Genomic DNA, 15,622 nt, shown 5'->3' on the forward strand with positions numbered 1-15,622 from the left:
TATTATTAAAAAATGATTTTCTGCCATCAGTCTGCACTTTCTTGGGGGCTCCTCCTTCCTTCAAGATAGAGTCAAAGGCCCGGGTCACCTCTGCCCCGCTCTTATTTTTTAAGCCCCTTACAAATGCTATTTTAGAGAAAATATCTATAACCATTAGCATGTAGCGATTTCCATCATTTTTATCTGCAAGGGCCTGCATGTCACATAGATCCGCCTGAAATTGGGACAAGGGATGCGCAGAAAAAACTATATTTCTTGGAAATTGTTTTCTTACAGGTTTATGGAGAGTTAATGCATCCTGCTCTGATAACCACTCATTCGCTTAACAGGCTACCGGTTTCTTCGGCTATAGCTCTCTGGAAATGCTCTTTACCCCCATAAGACCCGGGGTTAGAGGGATTATAATAAATATTTTTCAACATCTGCTCCGCCATCCTTCTTGCCTCGCTGAGGTACAATAACGTTAACTTTTACTTGGTACTCATCCCGGATCCGGGAGCACCCCCCACCCCCCCCCCCACTGACTAGCATAGCTAGCATAGCGTCACAAGTAAATTGTAGCATCTAAATATCATTAAATCACAAGTCCAAGACACCAGATGAAAGATACACTTCTTGTGAATCTAGCCACCATTTCTGATTTTTAAAATGTTTTACAGGGAAGACACAATATGTAAATCTTTTAGCTAACCACGTTAGCAAAAGACAACACTTTTCTTACACCACCAGTTTTTTACTCCATCAGAAGCTATCACTAATTCGACTAAATAAAGATATACACTGCTCAAAAAAATAAAGGGAACACTTAAACAACACAATGTAACTCCATGTCAATCACACTTCTGTGAAATCAAACTGTCCACTTAGGAAGCAACACTGATTGACAATAAATTTCACATGCTGTTGTGCAAATGGAATAGACAAAAGGTGGAAATTATAGGCAATTAGCAAGACACCCCCAAAAAAGGAGTGATTCTGCAGGTGGTGACCACAGACCACTTCTCAGTTCCTATGCTTCCTGGCTGATGTTTTGGTCACTTTTGAATGCTGGCGGTGCTCTCACTCCAGTGGTAGCATGAGACGGAGTCTACAACCCACACAAGTGGCTCAGGTAGTGCAGTTCATCCAGGATGGCACATCAATGCGAGCTGTGGCAAAAAGGTTTGCTGTGTCTGTCAGCGTAGTGTCCAGAGCATGGAGGCGCTACCAGGAGACAGGCCAGTACATCAGGAGACGTGGAGGAGGCCGTAGGAGGGCAACAACCCAGCAGCAGGACCGCTACCTCCGCCTTTGTGCAAGGAGGTGCACTGCCAGAGCCCTGCAAAATGACCTCCAGCAGGCCACAAATGTGCATGTGTCTGCTCAAACGGTCAGAAACAGACTCCATGAGGGTGGTATGAGGGCCTGACGTCCACAGGTGGGGGTTGTGCTTACAGCCCAGCACCGTGCAGGACGTTTGGCATTTGCCAGAGAACACCAAGATTGGCAAATTCGCCACTGGCGCCCTGTGCTCTTCACAGATGAAAGCAGGTTCACACTGAGCACATGAGCACATGTGACAGACGTGACAGAGTCTGGAGACGCCGTGGAGAACGTTCTGCTGCCTGCAACATCCTCCAGCATGACCGGCGGGTCAGTCATGGTGTGGGGTGGCATTTCTTTGTGGGGCCGCACAGCCCTCCATGTGCTCGCCAGAGGTAGCCTGACTGCCATTAGGTACTGAGATGAGATCCTCAGACCCCTTGTGAGACCATATGCTGACACATGTGCTAACAGCACCCCCTATTGACAAAAGGTTAATGAGCCACTTTCAAATAACAACAACATTTCACTTTAATTTTAGAATTTTTATTTTATGCATCAAGTATTACGTATACAGACAATTCAGGATTCTTTGCAGGATACATGTCCCAGTTTTCTCAACGATCACAGCATGCAACATCCTGTATATTTGGTTTAGATTTACAGGCTTGTGTCGCTGAATTTTTTTAAACACACATGTCCGATATATAAGCATATAAACAACAAATATGAGACACGTTACAATTAAATGGTGTTTCAAACAAATAAAGTAAAATCTTAGACAAAGTTGTTTCTAATTCTTCAGAATCATCCACAAGACGTGATACCAGTTGTGTCCATTGCAGACTCTCGCCCGTATGTCGTACATGATTCATGATTTGTTCCATTTTCAGCACACGCTCTTCATTAACCCAGGCATTGTGTGTTGTGTAGAACGATACATTGTTCACTTTATTTTCAATAATCTGATGCATAACATTTGTAAGTTCTCTCAAAAGAAGAATTTTATTCATTCTCTCTAACATCGTAGACACATAGTTACCCATTGCTTTACAACTAAATAACAAAATGTCACTCGGTCTCTTGGGGTTTATTGAGCCAGAAAGTCATCACATCAGCCACCACAGCTTCCCGGTATTTATTGTCGTCCACCAGGGTGTGTCGGATTTCTTTGAGTTTCTCGTGGATGTAGATTGCCTCCTTCAGTTCATGTAGGAATGCCTTGGTTACCCCGTAAACTCTGGGGATAGACGGCACAAGACCCATAGACTCCAGGGCTCTGACCAGCGATGGTATAAACCTGCAGGACCACAGGCTTCTCACCAGCTCCTCAAAATGGTTGAAGAAGTAGTATCTTGGCGGGTCGTAGAGGCACGGATGACGGCGCTGGCTGGGTTAATTAATCTCACAACCGATGCATTTTTCTCTTATATATTCTCCAATCACCACGTCTAAAAGTGTGGCTACAGAGGCCTTGATGGTGTCCACAAAAATAGTACTGACTACCCCATCAAACACATCCTCAGGCTGTGTAAATGTAGGGGGTGTCGTGGGTCTCGCCAGGGGGGAGTAGAATGTCGGGCTGCGAGGCATAGAGTCCTTAGGGTCTGGCCCCCATGTCGTATCGGAGTCCTGGTATGTTGTATGAATATCCATGGTGTATGATGAAATGAAGAACTGGAGGCTTTAAGGGCACTCCTTTTATTGTTGAACCAGTCCTTTGGGTATCAGGGCGTGGTTAACGCAGCCGCGTACTTAGTTTTCTTCGGAGGATGTCCCTTCTGAGGATGTACCTTCTTGGGGCTCCTTTGAATCATAATCCTCAGGATTCGTATATATTATGCACTTCTTTACATGAACAATGCTCTGCCGCTGTTGGCTCTGTTCAAAGAGAGCGTCCAACAGCTGTAACATTTTCAATTCCTTTAGATCCCAAATTTTAAAAGGAATAAGCACCTAAAATCCCCAGTCAGGCCACCATCACGAATGTTTTGGTTGCGGGTTTCCTCGTTGCTGATATAGAACTCCACGTAGCCACATGGAAGTCCATTCTTTCTTTGTATTTTCACCCTGTGAAATATTCTTCCTGAGGAGTCAGGGGCACCTTCCCAACGGGTCTCGTAGGGAACAAGCTATACCCCTTGGTGATAAGGCTCAGTTCGGGACACACAACCTTGCGAAAAACCATCCAGTCTTCAAGCCCGTAGTCCACTCCTAAAGTCTGGTCTGTATATTCTTCTCCTTCGGCTACCGTACAGAGGTTCACTCTACAGGCCAGGTAATCAAACCGATACCCCCATTGATGTCCATTAGACATCAGCACTTGATCTTTCAGCGCAGTTGCGGGCGGTATTTGGGTTCTATACACACTTAGAAACCGCTTTTTTGGCGCATCGTATATTGTGGCTTGATACTTGGCCCTTTCTCTATGTTTCAACCGAGGTCCTGCTTCCGTTGTTACAGTCATCACTGCTTTGCCACTGATCACAAAATCCATGCTGATTTTTAAAATCATTTTTAGTGTTCTGGGGCCTCATGTCTTGTTCTGGGCTTCATGTATAAGTCGTCTGCCAACCTCAACACCCCAGGACATTCGTGTTTCATAGACAACAACCCTAAGGTCAATAAAACAGGGTGTGGGGGGTCAAACTCTTTGAAATGTTCATCCCCCCCAGTTCAAAGAGGTCCCTAGACATCAATCATCATGACAACTTCAAAAGGTATTATATAAATATTGCACTCACTCTAAGGCGTGAGAACAGGAACGGGATGCCCATATATGGGCATAACCACGTGATCACTTCCCGCCAGGATGTCCTGACCGGATGCCCAAATATGGGCATGCACACGCCATCTGGACATAGGATCATAAATCAAACGTTTGACGTGTGCCGTCTACTTTATTCTCTCACACCAAAACTGACAAAGTGCACACTGATCAGTAAAGAGAGGCTAACATTCTATAACGCTCCCTTTCCTCTGCATTGTTCTCTCACAGTGAGAAACTATAGGATTACAATAGTGTTCTCCACTTTCTTCATTTGATCCAATTCAACGTTGCCAATTATTTAATGACATGAGAATTAAGTGGAGTGTCTAATCTTAGCTGGTCTGAGAGAACTGATGAGGCTTCTCTCCTTTATGTATACATTGATGTCTTTTTAAATGGCCCAATCTGTAGAATCTCTTCCCACAGTCAGTGCAGTGATAAGGCTTCTCTCAAGTGTGTATCCGTCCGTTGGTGTGTTTTTAAATTGCCCAATTGGGAAAAACTCTTGCCACATTGAGAGCAGAAGTAAGGCTTCTCTCCTTTGTCTTTTCTCTAATGACCTTTAAGCTCAGCTGGTGTTTTAACATTTTCTAAAGTCAGATCAGTGGTAAGGCTCCTCTCTTGTGTTTCCCTTGGTGTCTTTTTAAATGGCACATTCAAGAGAAACTCTTTCCACAGTCAGAGCAGGAGTAAGGCTTCTCTCCTGTGTGTGTATATGTTCAGATCGTTTTAAGGTGTCTGGACGAGAGAAACTTGCCCCACAGCCATTTTGAGGAGCTGGTGAAAAGCCTGTGGTCCTGCAGGTTTATACCATCGCTGGTCAGAGCCCTGGAGTCTAAGGCTTCTCTCTTTTGTGTATACGTTCATGTTGTTTTAAGGTGCCCAGGTGAGAGAAACTCTTTCCACAGTCAGAGCAGGAGTAAGGCTTCTCTCCTGTGTGTGTTCTCTGATGAACTTTTAGGTCAGTTGATGTTTTGAAGCATTTTACACAGTCAGAGCAGGCGTAAGGCTTCTCTCCTGTGTGTATACAATCATGTTGTTTTAAGGTGTCCGGACGAGAGAAACTCGCCCCACAGTCATAGCAGGAGTAAGGCTTCTCTCCTGTGTGTATACGTTTATGTTTTTGTAAGGTGCACGGTCGAGAGAAGCTCTTACCACAGTCAGAGCAGGAGTAAGGCTTCTCTCCTGTGTGTATACGTTCATGTTGTTTTAAGGTACCCAGTTGAGAGAAACTCTTTCCACAGTCAGAGCAGAAGTAAGGCTTCTCTCCGGTGTGTATACGTTCATGTTTTTTTAAGGAGCCCAGTCGAGAGAAACTCGCCCCACAGTCAGAGCAGGAGTAAGGCTTCTCTCCTTTGTGTATACGTTCATGGTGTTTTAAGGTGCCCCGTTGAGAGAAACTTTTTCCACAGTCAGAGCAGAAGTAAGGCTTCTCTCCTGTGTGTAAACGTTCGTGTATTTTTAGGTGGCACAGTTGAGAGAAACTCCTTCCACAGTCAGAGCAGGAGTAAGGCTTCTCTCCTGTGTGTATATGTTCATGACGTTTTAAGGTTTTCCGATGAGAGAAACTCGCCCCGCAGTCAGAGCAGGAGTAAGGCTTCTCTCCTGTGTGTGTTCTCTGATGAGCTTTTAGGTCAGTTGATGTTTTGAAGCATTTTCCACATTCAGAGCAGGAGTAAGGCTTTTCTCCTGTGTGTATACGTTCATGTTGTTTTAGGTGGCTTGGTCGAGAGAAACTCTTTCCACAGTCAGAGCAGGAGTAAGGCTTCTCTCCTCTGTGTGTTCCATGATGAACTTTTAGCGCAGTTGATGTTTTGAAGCATTTTCCACATTCAGAGCAGGAGTAAAGCTTTTTTCCTGTGTGTATTTTTAGGTGTATTTTTAGCTTTGATAGAAATGGGAAAATCTCCTCACAATGTGGGCAGTGGTGAGACCTCTTTGCTCTGTGATCTTCCTGCTGATGCTCTCTGGATGTAGAGAATGTCTCAACATGGTCTCCTGTGTGAACAATATCAGAACAACCAGTCAATTGGTGTGATATACATGTCAATCAAATGTATTTTATGAAGCTCTTTTTACAAAAGTTGTAACAAAGTCCTTTACAGAAACCAACCCAAAATCCCCAAAGAGCAAGCAATGCAGGTGTAGAAGCACAGTGGCCACAAAAAACTCCATGGAAAGCAGGAAAGGGGCGTGTCATCCTCCACTCACTATCACAAGGGTTAGTAACTACAGACTCATTTCATATCATCCTCCACTCAGTATCACAAGGGTTAGTAACTACGCAGACTCACTTCATAAAACTTTAAAACACTGGCAGTTTGTCTACTTCACTTCTTTAGTCTACTCTCTGATCACTCCAGATAGCTCAGTTAATAAAACAAATGCTGGCAATACTGATGTCAAACCATGCAAGTCTCAGTAGCATGAAATAACATCTACCTTCTCATTGAAACAGTTCTACTGCAACTTTTCATACACAGTGGGAAGTTGGAATGAACAACAAACTTAGTTAGATAGAACCTGCTCTTACCATGATTAACAGATTTCCCAATCTTCTCCTCCTCTTCTTCATCATTAATGTTGACATTCAGCTCCAGTGTTTGACTGCAGTCTTCCAGCTTCACAGATGCCATCTCTGGATCCTGCAGTGCAAACTGGGCCCCACTGTCACAATCAGGACCCAGTGACTGTGGGTTTGGACTCAGTGTGGAAGGAGAGAGGCAGGCTGGGTTTGTCGCTACTGTTGATGTTACCGGCCTCAGACTTAATTCTAGTCCTGTAGTAACAATGAGAAACAGACACAAAAAGTTATTGTCTTGACAGTTCTGGCACTTTCTTTATTCTCAAAGAATATATTATATGTTCAATTATCTAATTCAGTGCTTGACTTGGACTGAAATAGGTGCCGGTACTGTTTATATTTAGGCACAGGAGCTCCACAATACTGTTGAGCTAATATTCTATAAGAGGAACTGTCAAGACTTCCGCCGAAGTCGGTCCCTCTCCTTGTTCAGGCGGCGCTCGGCGGTCGACGTCACCGGTCTACTAGCCATCGCCGATCCATTACATGTTCAGTATTTAACCCTCTGTTTCCCACATGTATGTGTGCGTGTTTGTTCTATGTTGATGGCTATATCTGACGGCTGGTATTTTGTTGCCGGGCTTTGTATCTATGCCTGTTTATTCGTGGTACCGTTATATTTCACGCACCGTTGTATTGTTTCTCTACTGGTGTTTTTTTCATGCATTAAATACTTTCTCGTGTATTAAATACCTTGTCCACGCATCTCAACTCTCCTGCGCCTGACTCCTTTTCACCAGTTACCCAAAGCCTTGACAGAAACACACACCTCAAATGGAGTCAGCAGGAGCAGGTGCCCCTGCAGTAGGGGTCGAGGAGCGAGTCCAGCAGCACTCTACTATTCTCCAGCATCTCAGCAGCGCCATGGACCGTGTGCTGCAAACCATGGAGCGATGGAAGAGAGGAGGAGTTCCTCCAGCATCTCCACCAGCACCATCAGTTTCACCTATAATCACCCCTCCTTCACCTGGTCCCAGTGGGATTCGGCTCGCCCTCCCGAGGGAGTATGATGGTACGGCGGCGGGATGACAGGGGTTCTTGCTCCAGCTAGAGCTCTACCTGGCAACCGTCCACCTGGCTCCCTCAGGCTGTGAGAGCGTGGCCGCCCTCATCTCCTGCCTCTCAGGGAAGGGCCTGGAGTGGGCCAACGCCTTATGGGGGGAAGAAGAAGCGGTGTTGGACCACTTCGGGATTTCACATGAACGTCTCGTACACCTGAGACAGGGGACGAGGAGCGCACAGGAGTTCGTGATGGAACGACAGGCCCGATTGATCACTACCGGTGCAGGTTGCGCGAGGACGTCCGTCGGGAGTTGGCCTGCAGGGACACCACTCTCACATTCAACCAGCTGGTGGACCTGTCCATCCGACTGGATAACATGCTGGCTACACGCGGACATCCAGATCGGGGTCTGTCGATTCCATTCCCCATCACCACCGCTCCGACGCCCATGGAGCTGGGAGGTGCTTTGGCCGACTCCCACCACGGTAAAGAAAGTGCAGCGGTTTCTAGGGTTTGCCAACTACTACCGGAGGTTCATCCGTGGCTTTGGTCAGGTAGCAGCTCCCATTACCTCACTGCTGAAGGGGGGACCGGTGCGTTTGCAGTGGTCGGCTGAGGCGGACAGGGCTTTTGGTCACCTGAGGGCTCTGTTTACCTCGGCTCCCGTGCTGGCTCATCCGGATCCCTCTTTGGCGTTCATAGTGGAGGTGGACGCGGGTCCAAGGCTGGGTTAGGACCCATGCTCTCTCAGCGCTCAGGTACGCCACCAAAGCGCCGCCCCTGTGCCTTCTTTTCGAAGAAGCTCAGCCCAGAGGAGCGAAACTGTGACTTGTGGGACCGGAAGCTGTTGGCTGTCGTCAAGACCTTGAAGGTGTGGAGACATTGGCTTGAGGCGGCTAAACACCCTTTTCTCATCTGGACTGACCACCGCAATCTGGAGTACATCCGGCCGGCGAGGAGACTGAACCCTCGCCAGGCAAAGTGGGCCATGTTCTTTACCCGTTTTGTTTTCACCCTGTCCTTCAGACCAGGTTCCCAGAACGCTAAGGCAGACGCACTGTCCCGGATGTATGACACGGAGGAGCGGTCCATGGATAACACTCCCATACTCACGGCCTCTTGCCTGGTGGCACCGGTAGTGTGGGAGCTGGACGCGGACATTGAGCGGGCGTTACGTGCAGAGCCCACTCCCCCCAGTGTCCAGCTGGGCATCTGTACATTCCGTCTGCTGTCCGCGACCGTTTGATCTATTGGGCCCACACGTCACCCTCCTCTGGTCATCCGGGTATCGGCCGGACAGTGCGTTGTCTCAGTGGGAATTACTGGTGGTCCACCTTGGCTAAAGACGTGAGGGTTTATGCTTCCTCCTGCTCGGTGTGCGCCCAGTGTAAGGCTCCTAGGCACCTGCCCAGTTACAACCCTTACCCATTCCACAACGGCCGTGGTCGCACCTGTCAGTGGACTTCCTAACGGATCTTCCTCCCTCACAGGGGAACACCAAGATCCTGGCCCTGGTTGATCGGTTTTCTAAGTCCTGACGTCTCCTCCCTTTGTCCGGTCTCCCTACGGCCCTACAGACTGCGGAGGCCCTGTTCACACACGTCTTCCGGCACCACGGGGTGCCTGAGGACATAGTATCTGATCGAGGTCCCCAGTTCACATCAAGGGTCTGGAGGGGGTTCATGGAATGTCTGGGGGTCTCGGTCAGCCTTACCTCAGGTTTTCACCCCGAGAGTAACGGGCAGGTGGAGAGAGTGAACCAGGATGTGGGTAGGTTTCTGCGGTCCTATTGCCAGGACCGGCCGGGGGAGTGGGCGGCATACCTTGGGCAGAGACGGCCCAAAACTCGCTCCGCCACTCATCCACTAACCTCTCCCCCTTCCAGTGCGTACTGGGGTACCAGCCGGTTCTGGCACCTTGGCATCAGAGCCAGATCGAGGCTCCTGCGGTGGACGACTGGTTTAGGCGCTCGGAGGAGACATGGGACGCCGCTCATGTGCAGTGGGCCGGGAGGCGTCAGGAGACTGGCGCAGACCGCCACGGCAGTGAGGCCCCGGTGTTTGCACCGGGGCTCTCGACCCGAAACCTGCCCCTCCACCTGCCCTGCCGGAAGCTTGGCCCACGGTTTGTGGGGCCATTCAAAGTCCTGAGGAGACTGAACGAGGTTTGTTACAGGTTACAGCTTCCCCCCGATTACCATATTAACCCCTCGTTCCATGTGTCTCTCCTCAGGCCGGTGGTGGCTGGTCTACTCCAGGAGTCTGAGGTGTGGGAGGTTCCTCCGCCCCCTTTGGACATCGAGGGGGCCCCGGCGTATGCAGTTTGAGCCATACTGGACTCGAGGCGTCAAGCGAGGGGCCTTCAGTACCTCGTGGAGTGGAAGGGGTACGGTCCAGAGGAGAGATCAAGGGGGGGGGTTACTGTCATGACTTCCGCCGAAGTCAGTCCTTCTCCTTTTTCGGGCGGCGCTCGACGTCACTGGTATTCTAGCCATCGCCGATCCACTTTTCATTTTCCATTTGTTTTGTCTTTGGTTTTTTCACACCTGGTTTCAATTCCCCCATTACAGATTCAGTATACCTGTTAAGGCTGCAAGCGGCTGCAATCCCCACACAGGTACACTTATGACAACATCCAGCTCAAGTGCAGGGCGCGAAATTCAAAATCTATTTTTTTTTAATATTTAACTTTCACACATTAACAAGTCCAATACAGCACATGAAAGGTGCACATCTTGTGAATCAAGCCAACATGTCCAATTTTTTAAATGTTTTACAGGGAAGACAAAATATGTAAATCTATTAGCTAACCACGTTAGCAAATGACACCACTTTCTAACACCATCAGTTATTTACTCCATCACCAGCTATCACTAATTCTACCAAATGAAGATATATATAGCCACTAACCAAGAAACAACTTCATAAGATGACAGTCTGATAACATATTTATTGTATAGCATATGTTTTTTTTTGAAAAATGTGCATATTTATGGTATAAATCATAAATTACATTTCAGCTACAATCAGAAATTGCACCGAACGCAGCCATAACATTTACAGACACCAACGTCAAATACCTAATTACTCCTCATAAAACATTTCTGAGAAAGACATACTGTGCAGCAATTGAAAAACAGGATTCTTGTGATTCCAGACAATATTTCCGATTTATTAAATGTTTTACAGCGAAAACAAAATGTAGCGCTAAATTAGCATAGCCACGCCAGACAGAACCACTTGGGCGCCCACGACCAGTTCACATGCACGACAGATATATGAATAACATTATAAATTGGATCTTACTTTTGCTGATATTTCATCAGAATGTTGATCAAGGTGTCCTGAGTCCAGATGAGTCTTGTTTCCATTCAGAATGATACCTTTCCTTCTTCATTTAGCATAGGTACTGGTCGACTGGCACGGATCTGTCCAAAGTCAAAAAAGTTTGACAACGGAACACGGCAAAACTCCCGAAAAAATTCAAATAATCTGATTAAACTATATTGAAAAAACATACATTACGATGATATGGTCTGATTTATCAACTAAAAACCGAGCCGGAGATTGTTCCCGTCCAAAACCTCAGCAAAACAGAACACAATGTCACTCCCAAGTCGCGCGTTTCCGAATTCCGGAATTGGTCGGTCACGCCAAAGAAATAGCTATTATTCAACCTCTAAACAAGATGAACACACAATTCCTTCTCTCACGTCCTCTTGACACCCAGAGGAAGACGACTGAAGTGTCAAAAGGGTCCTACGTCAAACGACCATGTATAGGCATAACGTTGAAGCGAGCATAGATATCTGGCATTCTACTTCCTGGTCAGGGAAAATGCTGTCAAATGACCTCTGTTTCACTCAGAGAAAAAATTAAAACGGTTTTAGAAACTAGAGACTCTTTTCTATCCAATAGTATTAATAATATGCATATTGTAAGAGCAAAAATTGATTAAGAGGCCGTTTGAAAATTTGCACATATTTTCCAGTTTTTCCAAAAAGCACCCTGCAGCCATAACAGGTTAACCTCTACGGGTTGGGTGTCCCTAAAATGGGACGGTTGTTGCTAATGTGACTATAATGACGTTGTATACAACAGCCAACTTTTCGGGGACATAGACATGTCTTTTATATGGGCAGAAAGCTTAAATTCTTGTTCATCGAACTGCATTATCCAATTAACAGTAGCTATTACAGTGAAAAAATACCTTGCTATTGTTTGAGGAGAGTGCAAAACAACAACTTATCACTGCAACTGGTTTGATACATTCACCTCTGAAGGTAAATAGTGTACCTACATTCAGTAATGTTACTCTGATTTGTCATCTTGAGGGTCCTAGAGATAAAATGTAGCATAGTTTAGTTTGATAAAATCAGTTTTTATGTTCAAGTGTAGGTACCAGGTTCTACATTTTGAACCCCTGCTGTCTCTTTGCTTCAGGCGCTGAGCTACAGGCAGTTAGATGTGGGTATGTCATTTTAGGTGAAAATGTCAATAAAAAGGGTAAGATCCTTGAAAGGTTTTTAAGTGAACCAGACGACACAATTGTTGTTTTATATTACAGATATCCAGGGGCTCACTAACACCATTTACACACTCCAACACCATTTACACACTCCAACACCATTTACACACTCCAACACCATTTACACACTCCAACACCATTTACACACTCCAACACCATTTACACACTCCAACACCATTTACACACTCCAACACCATTTACACACTCCAACACCATTTACACACTCCAACACCATTTACACACTCCAACACCATCTACACACTCCAACACCATTTACACACTCCAACACCATTTACACACTCCAACACCATTTACACACTCCAACACCATTTACAAATGGAGCATTAATGTTTAGTGAGTCTGTCAGATCAGGCAGTAGGGATGACCAGGGATGTTATCTTGATAAGTGTGGGAATTGGACCATTTTCTGTCCTAGTAATCTATATAAAATGTAACTAGTACTTTTGGATGTCTGGGAAAATATATGGAGTAAAAAGTACATTTTCTTTAGGAATTTAGTTAAATAAAAGTAAAAATTGGCAAAAAATATAAATGGTGAAGTACAGATACCCCAAAAACTTTTAAATAAAAATGATTTAAAGAACTACTTTACACCACTGCATGCATCCATGCTGTGTGTTCGCATTGCAGGCGGCTGGTGTGAAGGCGTGTGGGGTGTGTTTTCAGGGAACACATTGGGCCCCTTGATAAAAGTTGAACAATGTTTGAATGCCACAGGATATCTAAACATCATTGCCAATCAAATTTGATTTGTCACATACACATGGTTAGCAGATGTTAATGCGAGTGTAGCGAAATGCTTGTGCTTCTAGTTCCGACAATGCAGTAATAACCAACGAGTAATCTAACCTAACAATTTCACAACAACTACCTCATACACACAAGTGTAAAGGGATGAAGAATATGTACATAATATATTATTGAGTGGTGATACAGAACGGCATAGGCAAGATGCAGTAGATGGTACAGAGGACAGTATATACATATGAGATGAGTAATGTAGGGTATGTAAACATTATATTAAGTGGCATTGTTTAAAGTGGCTAGGGATACATTTTTACATATGTTTTTCCATTATTAAAGTGGCTGGAGTTGAGGTGCATCCCTTCATGGCAGCAGTGTATCCATCTGCAAAATGATTTTTCTTTAGCAGGATTATGCCACAAGGCTTGTCCAGGAATGGTTCCAAGAACATGACAATGAATTCAGATTACTCAATTCACTGTAATTGTGCATCTGTGGGAGGAGATGGAACAAGCAATTCGGAGTAGATCCACTCCCAGCCAACTTGACACAATTGTAGGAAACATTGGAGTCAACATGGGCCATATATTTGGTCCCTGTGGAACGCTCTCAACACCTTGGACAGTCTACGCCCCAATGAATTAAGGCTGTTCTGAGGACAAAGGGAGGTGCAACTCAATATCAGAAAGGTGTTTCTTATGTTTTGTACACTCAGTGTATATCAGATAAAGATGGTGTGATGATCAGTGTTTAGCATTAGTTTGGGTGGATTATTTTATATTACTAAACAACTTTTGTTTAATGATAAACAGGCTATGAATCGAGTACTTGTTTATTAATTAGTATTTTAATATTAGATTCATTATTTTAGTCATTGATGATGAATGTATTTGAATAACTGTATTGAAGTTAATTAATCTGGCGGCAGGTAGCCTAGCGGTTAAGAGTGTTGGGCCAGTGACTGAAAGGTTGCTGGTTTGAATCCCAAGCCGACTAGGTGAAAAATCTGTCATTGTTCCCTTGAGCAAGCCAATTAACTCTTATTTGTCCTGTAAGTCGCTCTGGATAAGAGCATCTGCTAAATGACAAGAAGGTAATGAAAAAAATGTTTGTACATTAATTAATGCTGGGCAAACACTTTTTTCTCTCAAATGAAATAAACTGAAGTGAAATACTGTATATACAATACACAACATTACCACTTTGTTGACCCTGGTCAGAGGTACAGGACCATAGTAAACTAGACTATGTAGCTGCTGTTGTTAGTAGCCTACAGTTTCCATGCAATACAGCATGTCAGATCGCTAATGATTAGGTGTATAGGCTGCTACATTTAGTGTTTGCTTGTGTCTGTCGGGAGTGATGTGTTATCAGGCTACCAGAGGGAAGTGGAGAACGCGCCTTGAGCTTTGTGCGTTGTGCCCGGCCCGCCCGACATGGTCAAGAGAGACAAAGGGCCTGCAGCAGCACTCCGATGTGAAGAACTGTACAAAAATGTATGATTGTAGTACAATTAAAAGAATATAGCATGGTGTTTTCATGGAATGGCAGTGAACTAAAAACAATATATGTTTCCATTGTACTAGAGGCCTAGGAACATAGAAGAAACTGACAGACGTGTCATAATAGCCCGGAACTAAAGCCGCACTGGGAGACACATTTGAAATGGAATACATTGAATACATGCAGCAGGGTGGAAATAATCACAGTAAAACACGATTTAAATGTATTGTTGGAAGGGCTGTGGTCTCCATTCATGTAATACATTAAATATATACATCAGATGGTATTGGGGAGCTATTTCATAGGGTTTTCACAGGTACATTATTTACCCATTTCAATCTTATACCAACCAACCCTATGGTTGGTGTGACTGTTATGGACAGAGCAGACCATCTGATATGCCCTTAAATATTGTAATATGCAACCTGGAATTAAAATGTAAGAGGACATGTGCTGCTACAGTGAAACACATCTCACATCTGTGCTGTTTGAGAGAGATGTTGTTAGACTACATTGTATCATTGTTTCCTCTTCTGAGGGCACTGGTGGGGAACAACATTTCAATTCACAGAGACAATGAGTCCTTCAAGTTTAGCACTATATCTGTTTGAATTATCTGTATTGTGATGATGGGGGAAATTGAATTGACAATATACGATGTGGGTTGGTAACTAAGTTTGGCCTCCAGTCAATTTGTTGCTGGGCTTGGAGCTAGTCTGCGGGCCAGAACATTATTAGCTATTAACAAATAGCTTATAGCTGCCCAATTCATAGTCCTACACAGTGAAGCTACACTACACATTTAACACATGTGGTTAGTGGGCTAATCAATTCAATGACCATAACATAATAATGTCCATCTGATTACAGTGGTATAATCACCAATATCTGTATTAATAGGCCTACCTGTTCTGTTAAAATATATTCATCGTATTTCTGTCATTTCAAACCAGTGTGTCTTGTTTGCAGTGTGTCAGTTCAATCTGAGATGTCATTATGAATGTAAGCATGGTACTTTTAGAAGTAGATGTTCCACCCCAGACATGAGGCTGAAGTCCGACGCAGAAAGGAAGGTGGGCCTAAGGAGTGAACACCTTATTTGTTTTACAGTGGTGATTTTACCATGTACATATTTTATTATTATTATTTAACCTTTATTTAACTAGAA

The 15,622-nt window shown here is 44.8% G+C and overlaps 3 protein-coding genes across 7 annotated transcripts in view; 2 read left to right on the plus strand and 1 right to left on the minus strand.

The window, feature by feature from the left end:
- LOC139533032 (zinc finger protein 271-like) overlaps positions 1-15,622 on the plus strand; it is a 279,603-nt gene that overhangs the window by 194,105 nt on the left and 69,876 nt on the right. The window lies entirely within an intron of this gene.
- The window catches only part of LOC139533065 (zinc finger protein ZFP2-like), a 316,223-nt gene that overhangs the window by 115,319 nt on the left and 185,282 nt on the right, over positions 1-15,622 (plus strand). The window lies entirely within an intron of this gene.
- The window catches only part of LOC139533031 (zinc finger protein ZFP2-like), a 530,089-nt gene continuing 516,299 nt past the window's right edge, over positions 1,833-15,622 (minus strand). Inside the window, exons 5-6 of the mRNA XM_071331197.1 lie at positions 6,606-6,851; positions 1,833-6,070 (exon numbers count right to left, since the gene is read on the minus strand). Coding sequence (XP_071187298.1) covers positions 4,908-6,070; positions 6,606-6,851 — 1,409 coding nt within the window. The 3' untranslated portion in view covers positions 1,833-4,907. The remainder of the gene's footprint in view (positions 6,071-6,605; positions 6,852-15,622) is intronic.

Source organism: Salvelinus alpinus, chromosome 10 (assembly GCF_045679555.1).
Source record: "Salvelinus alpinus chromosome 10, SLU_Salpinus.1, whole genome shotgun sequence".
In the NCBI taxonomy this organism is placed as follows: Eukaryota; Metazoa; Chordata; class Actinopteri; order Salmoniformes; family Salmonidae; genus Salvelinus; species Salvelinus alpinus.